At 39.0% G+C, this 8,634-nt stretch overlaps 1 protein-coding gene across 6 annotated transcripts in view; it reads left to right on the top strand.

Moving 5' to 3' along the window:
* Positions 1-7,162, top strand: part of myt1b (myelin transcription factor 1b) — a 154,517-nt gene extending 147,355 nt beyond the window's left edge. For 4 of the 6 annotated variants that reach the window (XM_013915274.1, XM_005750595.1, XM_013915272.1 and 1 more), the window contains 9 exons: positions 593-655; positions 1,042-1,110; positions 2,787-2,849; positions 3,183-3,263; positions 3,841-4,062; positions 4,640-4,731; positions 4,906-5,009; positions 5,650-5,793; positions 5,928-7,162. In XM_013915274.1, coding sequence (XP_013770728.1) covers positions 593-655; positions 1,042-1,110; positions 2,787-2,849; positions 3,183-3,263; positions 3,841-4,062; positions 4,640-4,731; positions 4,906-5,009; positions 5,650-5,793; positions 5,928-6,071 — 982 coding nt within the window. In that variant the 3' untranslated portion in view covers positions 6,072-7,162. The remainder of the gene's footprint in view (positions 1-592; positions 656-1,041; positions 1,111-2,786; positions 2,850-3,182; positions 3,264-3,840; positions 4,063-4,639; positions 4,732-4,905; positions 5,010-5,649; positions 5,794-5,927) is intronic. The other 2 variants (XM_013915275.1, XM_013915276.1) reach the window with 2 other exon arrangements.
* Positions 7,163-8,634: the final 1,472 nt, after the last annotated feature.

Here is an 8,634-nt window from a genome sequence, read left to right as displayed (position 1 = left end):
GTTAATCAATTATTAAAGTTAGAACACACAGACACATGTATTTGCTCTGGAAAAAAACAAACAACCTGCTCGGTGTGATGTAGAAATCTACTAAACATTGACCCTTGAACCACATGTAACCCTGTTTTAGCATGTACCATTTAGACGTCTTTTAAAGCTCTGATAAACAGAAAATTGCTCAGTGGGCTATTAGTGAAATTAGGTTGAAACTAGTTTGTTGTAACATCCTGAAAAGATGACTTTTCATATTGCAATTTTCAACCACATTTAGATGTTCTGTGGATGTGAGTTTAAGGCCATGACCAGCCAACCGGGATAAAAATCATCCCTGAACGTCTGGTGCTTTGTGAGAAGGGTAGTGACACTCTGATCGTTCCATCAGAGTGTGTACAAATGTACTACCCCCAGGTATTTATGGGAACCTTACAACTAACGACCTTGTATGTAAACTCTATGTACATATTTGCCGTGAATATAGGTGTATGGTCAGCCTCTGTTTTTCCTTTATAAAAAATAACTTTGTACATCTAATCCCTAAAGTTGTCGCTTTCTCCTTCTGCCACTGCTAACTGCGTGTCTGTCCCCTCTGCAGGTGTCCAACACCTGGCTGTGATGGCAGCGGCCACATCACTGGAAACTATGCGTCCCATCGCAGGTATGTAGGCTTATTCGGGCACTAGTGTGCACTGCTGCTTTCTATATAAGCTTGTACATGAAATGTTAGATCTACTGAGACTCTCCCTCTGCTTCTCACTCCAAAGCCGGCACACCGAGACTAATTCAAACATTTTATTTGATCCTGACATGCCAGAGGCAATAATGTAGCGTGAGCCCAGGAAGCAAAGACGGTCATTGACTTTGATATGCATCAGTAATTTACTTCTTGCTGTCTGTCCTCTTCTTGCTAAATGACCTTGGTATGCCTTGCATTCTTGATTTCCCTTTACTCACATCTTTCTCCTCTCTCCTTTCAACCCCCTCTCACCCCTTGCTTCCTCCCTTTTCGTCCTTCTCTTCCTCTGCCTGTCTTTTCTCTCTCAGTCTGTCTGGGTGTCCTCTCGCTGATAAGAGCCTTCGGTCCCTCATGGCGGCCCACACCCCTGAACTCAAGTATGTCTGCTCTACACCTTCACTGCCTTTTCGCTGCCACTTCAGCTCACTGCTACTGACACTGTCCAGCACCACAGCACTTCATTCTGCTGACGTTAACTTATCTATTGTTGCTGGCTGCTTTCTGTGCTACCGCTGCATCTGTCATGGTGGTTTTTCCTATGTCTGTGCTTGCTTTCACTTCAATTACTTCATGTAAATGTGAATGAAACTTACAAAGGCTTTTCACAGCTCAACATGTACAGATACCGGGTGTGTTCGAATGGCAAAGAGCCTGGAAAGCTAGAATAACTTTTTCATATAGCATGGTGAAATCAGAGCTTACAATACAATACAAAATGCAAATTATCAATGTAATTGATAAATACTAAAACAAGCAATAAATCAATTATAACACAGTTATACAATTATACACAGGTAAGCTGAAAAGCAGCTGACAAATATAAAAAAAATACATTAAAAAAATTATAGATCTATAAAATCCTAAAATCAGTTCTAATACAAATACAAGGTGTAAATGGCTGGGCAGGATTGGGATGATATGTGTTCAATGATGATCACTAAGAACTAAACCAGAGTCCAGAGAGAGTTTTTTGTGTGCGTATCAGAAAGGAGGAAACTGAAGCCTAGAAGGGAAAAAAGGGCTGAATTTATTTTATTTTTTTAAGATCAGTGGATTAATTTTGACCATGGGCCTTATTTGAAAGACAGGACTAGACAAGATCTTCGGTGTTTGACTGAAATAGTCACTTAGATGAAAATAAACATTTCTCCCACTGAAAACACAACATCTATGAACAGAAGCAACTTCTTGGTCATTACAATTACATTTATATAGCACCACTTCACAGCAAGTGTTCATTATTATTGTAAAGACAACAACAACAACATTATTATTATTATTATTAATAATAATAATAATAATAATAATAATAATAATAATAATAATAATAATAATGAAAGATTAGACAGAGAACCTCAAAGATCAGACAACTATGTGTAAGCACTTAGAAACAGTGGGAAAGAAGAATTCCCTTTTAACATGAAGACGCCTCAGGCAGACCCGGTCTGGAAGGGGCGAGTGGAAAGAGGAGAGAGAAAAGAGCGCCGTTGATGTGTGGTTCTGAAACTATACTCTTCCATGTTAGCAGATTAGGTCACTTTTAGAATGAAAGTTGGATTGCAATGGCTAAGAAATATGATTTCTGATTTTGTGAGGCGCAGCTGAGAAAGCTGTGTGCCATTCATGAGCTGACGGTACCAAGGGAGTCTAAAACAACAGCTAGACTTTTAGTGTCTCAAGGTTTCAAGGGTGGGTGAATCTGGGAGACACCTCTCTCAGCCCCTCCCTCAGCTTGGTTCTGCCAGAGGTTTCTTCCTGTTAAAAGGGAGTTTTTCCTTCTCACTGTTGCCAAAGTGTTTGCACACAGGGGGCCATCTGATTGATGTGGTTTTGCTGTATTGTTTTAGGGCCTTACAATATTAAGGGCCTTGAGGTGACTATTGTTGTGATTTGGCAGTATATCAATAAAACGGAACTGAATTGAATATACACATTGTGATCATTTGTTTAAGATTAAGCAGATAAATAGTAAACCTCAGTTTTCAGTTGTGAAAACTCCCTGTGTTAATTTTTTCTGCCTAACTTTGAACATTGCTTTGTTTTTTTTCCCTAGATGCCCCACTCCCGGATGTGACGGCTCAGGTCACATCACAGGAAACTATGCCTCACACAGAAGGTAACAGAACACAAATGCGCGTGCACACACACACACACACACACACACACACACACACACACACACACACACACACATACACAAACATACATATGTATAGCTAGTCAGAGAGGCCTAGCGACAGTTCACGATAGATTAGACAGGCACCACATACACATAATCCTATTTTCATCCATATTAGGCGTTTTTCAATGGATTTAGTTTGTCATTTGGTTGAAGAACCTCTGTAAAATTATTCTTCCTTACCATGTTCTCTTCCTTTATTAAGTAATCACTTCACCAGACCTTTTCTTTCCAGCCCTATGTTATCAACTCCATACTTTCTGTTTTCAGTCTCTCTGGGTGCCCGCGTGCCAAGAAAAGTGGAATTAAAACTCCTGCCAAGGACAACCAGGAGGACTCCGAGCTTTTAAAGTTCGTACCGCTCAGAAAGTCATAACGTCTGCTTTTAGCATGACTGACGGTAAAACTAAAATGCAATAAAGGAAAGAGAGAGCGAGAGAGAGAGACAGAGAAAGAAAGAGAGGAAAGTCACTGTGAATCATATGCAGAGGTAGTGATCTGTCCCCGTAACTGAATCAACTTACTCATGGGAAAATACACTTACTGCAGATACTGATTCTGAATATAATTCATGGTAGACTATTGCAGAGTACACTGTTATTACATAAGAAATACATGGGCTTCATATTGCACACAAAACTGTTAATATAACAGTATGTGGAGAAAGCATGTACCAAATTGTAATAGCTCATTTGTCAGCAATATCTTGCATTGTAATAATATGTCCAATACAGAATTTAGCAAAACTGCTAAAAACCTTTCAGTTTTTAAGATAAGAATTATCTTAGTTTTCGCTTTACTTTCATTTTTGCATTCTCCTTGTCTAACCTTTGTGCCCCGTCATTCTCTTTCTTTCCGTATCTGCTTCCTGTCTTCCATACTTTTTCTTCTCCTCTCTTCTTCTTCTTACCACCTCTGCTCTCTGCAGATGTCCGGTGCCGGGCTGTGACAGCCTGGGCCACATCAGTGGAAAGTACGCCACACATCGTAGCGCTTACGGGTGCCCGCTGGCGGCCCGTAGACAAAAGGAGGGTCTTCTGAATGGCACGCCATTCAACTGGAAGGCCTTCAAGACAGAGGGTCCAACCTGCCCCACCCCAGGTTGTGATGGCTCTGGACATGCTAACGGAAGTTTCCTCACACACCGCAGGTAAGCTTAGGCTTTGATCAGTATCTTCAAATTTGAAACAAATCGATTAAATGAGGAATTCAGATTTTATAAAATGCAGCCAACGGCCAAGTATCTCTGAATCTCTCTTTTTTAATGTGTGGATATTTTAGTTATTTAGTTATCTCTTTTAAAAATTTATCACAAATGCTAAAATGTAAAGCTTCAGTTTGATACTATATTTTTAAATCGCTATGTCTGACCCAAAGAAGAATACGCAAATCTCTGTAAACACCCCATAAGTTGGTCATTTTCAACTTTAAACTGATTTAAACGTAGTCAAGTCTTTATTCTAAGTTAAGCTAATTTACAGCTTGATAGTTAAAGATGAGCATTTGAACACTTTGGAAATATTTATTTGCTTTGTCGAAAGTTAAATAAGAATATTGAGATGTTTTCACCATGTGTTAAATAGTCTGTCTTGCCGTTTCCAGTTATTTTTCTAGGCTAAGCTTTTCCCCCATAGCAGCAGTACATAACTAACACATGCCACTGTAACTTATAATGTTCTTTCTGTAGATGTAATGTTAAATTTGACCCTCTCTGAATTTCATTTCAGCCTCTCAGGATGCCCCAGAGCCTTGTATGCTAAGAAGAAGGCCAAGTTCCCTACAGAAGACTATCTGAGCACTAAGTTCAGAGCCAGTGATGGTACGATGGTTAATTAAGAAAAATCTATGTGTTTACTGAGCGGAAAATCCCCCCCCCCCCCTTGTTACTGAGTCAAATAATAAAAATGCCAATGTTAGAATAGAGTTTTTTTTCTGTTTTCTTTTGGGGGTTTTTTTTTTGCAAAACGTGCTTTTCTCTTCGCCTCTCCTTTAGTTTTGGACAATGATGAGGACATCAAGCAGCTCAACAAAGAGATTAATGACCTTAATGAATCCAACAATGAAATGGAGGCTGACATGGTCAACCTGCAGACTCAGGTGTGTGTTTGTTGTTGGGGGTTTTTTTTCCCTTTAGTGTGATCTTCAGTGTATGCTCTTGTTTTCTCGCGGAGCTCCAGTTTCTCCATGCAACAGCAGTACTGCCTACCTTAGCCAGTCTCTTGCAAAAGAGATAAAGTAATTATTGATCACTGTCACCACCTTATGAAACCTTGGTTTCATAAGCATGACACTGTTGAGAATGAATAGAGAACTATAATTTTAGGAGGATATTTATCTGGAACGTCTTTTACCAGGATTACAGTTTCTGCAGTTAAGACTCTAAAGAGCACTGCAGGCAGCAGGACACTTTAAAGATGGGTAAAAATTGTCCAGTATCAGTATTGCATCTGACCAATCACATTGTTGTGATGTGTGATGCATGGTGTTTCCACATCCCAAAATTATGTCATCGCTACAATCTGACTGGTTACTTGCAATGTTGAACTGGAACCAACATTAGATTTGTGGACCCAGGAACAATGAAGATGGCGCGAGCCACTAGAGAAGAAAAAAATGTCTGTATAATGTCTGGACTATGGCCACTACATTGCCAGTCACCACAGCTGTTATTAAATAGATATGAATTTCTAGTTGAATATTAAAACATTTGCTGATGGTCTGCTGCTGTGCGTTGCAGATCTCCTCTATGGAGAAGAACCTGAAAAGCATTGAGCACGAGAATAAGATGATTGAGGAGCAGAATGAGGCTCTGTTCATGGAGCTGTCTGGTCTGAGCCGAGCCCTCATCCGCAGCCTGGCTAATATCCGTCTGCCGCACATGGTAAGTCCGCATTCACACCCTGTTGTCATTGATTGTGCATTTGTTTGAAGGCAAATCTGGTGCGCTGAAGAGCGCGTGGAGCCTTGTTTCTGTTTGCCCCCCTCAGTTGAGATTGGTTTTCATTTGCACCACAGCAGGAGCCAATCACAGAGCAGAACTTTGACAGATACATCAGCACCCTGACTGACATGTACACCAACAAGGACTGCTTCCAGAGCCCCGAGAACAAGGCTCTGCTGGAGAGCATCAACAAAGCTGTGAAGGGCATCAAGGTTTGAGGCTCCACACATACAAATGGAGAACGCAAACTGTCCCAAAGTGCGGAGAACACGGTGGAGGTGGAGTCAGGAAGGAGAGAGGTTGAAAAGCTCTATGATATATCGAAATATGATTCAAAAACAAAAAAAGGGAATTCAGGTTATTTAAGTAAATGGCAACTTAAAAAAATCAACCCAGGGAGCACTCTGTTGAAGAAAAGTGACGCGGACCAAAATCCACATCATGCTGCTGCTGAGATTCAAAAGAGAAACCAGAATAAGATCCATGTTACTAGAAGCTGTATCTGGGGGTTTAAATATACTGTATGTTTACCTGTTGTCTCTTTTGTGTCCTTAACTGTTTTTCGGAGAGGGTTTCACAACTGGTCAGTCAGTTTTTTAGCATTTCTCCTCGGCCGGAACACTGAGACAGGCGAGGCTCGAGTATTGCTCACCAGAGCCCGGAGACAGGAAGAGGAACACTAACTGGAGCAGAAGACTCCCAACGCCACTGTCTCCTGTAGCATTCTCAATGGCAAGCATCTGCGGCTCTGAAAATCTCTCTGATCCACAACCATACTCGCACCACACCCCCCGGCATGCACCAAACTGAATGTGCGTTTGCTTGGTGGTATTACTGCAGCAATCATCAGTGGGGGAAAAAAACCTCATCGAGCAAGGTCGCGAGTTAGATTTAAACGCTGCAGCCCCCCCCCCAATAAAATGATAGTAATAGTGTGCACACATTTCGAATTCAGTTAGTCATATCTATAGTACTTATCAGCCTAGGAATTGCACTTCATTTCAATGACTAGTTTTTGTGGTACAATAATTATTGTTATATATGAATTATTTATACCTGTGAACTTTTAAATTGTAACTTATTGCCATTTATGTTATTGAGGTTTATTTATTTGAAGCAATCTATTTATTAACTTTGTTTAGTGAAACACACACATGCATCTTTACTGATTATCAAGGTCAAAAAGCAATTTGCAGATGTCGTACGTCAATATTTTAAAAGTCTATATAGATAAATGACAAGGCATAGTTTGTTTTGGAGTACTTTTTAAAAATCCTTTTTAAGTGCAAATATTTTATAATAGACTCAAATTTTTTTTGATAATTTTACAGTAAAAAAAAATATTTTTTTGGCTTGTTGCTCTTGTTTTCCTCGTTTTTATTTTGTTTGTGTTCTTTCTGTTACATTAAAAAAACACAGATGAGGAGATGAAAACAAAAAGAAAGTATGTATTTATTATTTATTTAATATGAAAGAAATTGACTGATATGGCTGTATATTTATTTTGTTATTTATGTGCGTGATGTGACAGTTGAGTCTGAGTAGTCTTAAAGATCCTCTGCTAATATTTAAATAAAGAACGAAAAAATAAATAAAATCAGTACAAATACTGTTTGATTGCTTAGGCATAGATGTACCAGCAGCTGATTGTTAAAAAACAAAACAAAACAAACAAACAAAAAAAAACACTCAAAAGCAATCACTTTCACTATCCTCTGAGTATTTGCTTTTGTCAGGTGATGAGAACAATTTGTAGAGGAATTTAAAAAAATGTTACCTCTCCCAAGCGCTTTGTAGCAGCCAGAAGTGGCTCACCCACAATCTCTGTGACGTACCATGGCTGTTTAAGTAACGGTTTTGAATTCTTTACATCAGTGCAGTGGTACATGTATAGAGCTCTATTCCAGCAGTGTTTTAGTCTGGATGTACGAGTCTAAAACACACACAGCGACATATCCAACCCTCGAGGATACTGTAGGATGGCCTCCTTTGACAAACTTTTATCAGATAAACATACACACCCTTGTAGCCTTACTCTAGATTTTAATTTTTTGATGCACAAAGTGCCACTAAAAAATAAATAAATAAAGGAGAAGAAGAGAACTCACTTTCTTTCCTGACTCTTCGCATTTCTGCAATGTAACAATGTCTGGTCCTGAGGAGACCACAGCATCGAGAGAGTGGTGATTGTTTCAGATGCCTTTATTTCTCTGCCAAGATGGCCATAAGTACACTATATATACATTCTGTATAAATAGATTTTAAAGATGCTATATATATACATATATATATATATATATATGAATATAAACATACATATATTTTTACAGTGTAATTGTTGACTTGCTCTTCTTCTTCTTCTCTTGTATATCCTTATCAAAAGATCACTAGCTTATTGGAAAGAGAAATGAGGAGGGATTATCAGTAGGAGGCAGTTACACCTTAATTAATATCACTAAGACCTGCTCAACTGTGGCTTTAAACATACCATTGAGTCAAAGCTGAAGGCTATGATACAGTACAATACTTTGGAAGTGTTCTCATAGGATTCCTTTTTTTAAATTTTCTTTCCTTGTCTGTCCCTGATCCAGAAATGTCAGAAACATCTACTGTATGTTGTACTACTGAATCTGAGAAATGAAACCATCAGTTTAGATGGTTGGCTCTTTGTTCCTAAGTGTCATGTGAGTTCATGTATGAAATTTTTTTTGAAAAAAAACACACAAAAAAAAGACGATGATGATGCCTCTGAGTAATGCGCATAGTGTTTAGCAACATTGT

This window comes from Pundamilia nyererei, unplaced genomic scaffold, assembly GCF_000239375.1.
Source record: "Pundamilia nyererei isolate P.nyererei 1_Seehausen unplaced genomic scaffold, PunNye1.0 scaffold00279, whole genome shotgun sequence".
NCBI classification, from domain to species: Eukaryota; Metazoa; Chordata; class Actinopteri; order Cichliformes; family Cichlidae; genus Pundamilia; species Pundamilia nyererei.
The sequence above is the reverse complement of the archived record's forward strand: the minus strand, read 5'-3'. Positions and strand labels throughout refer to the sequence as shown.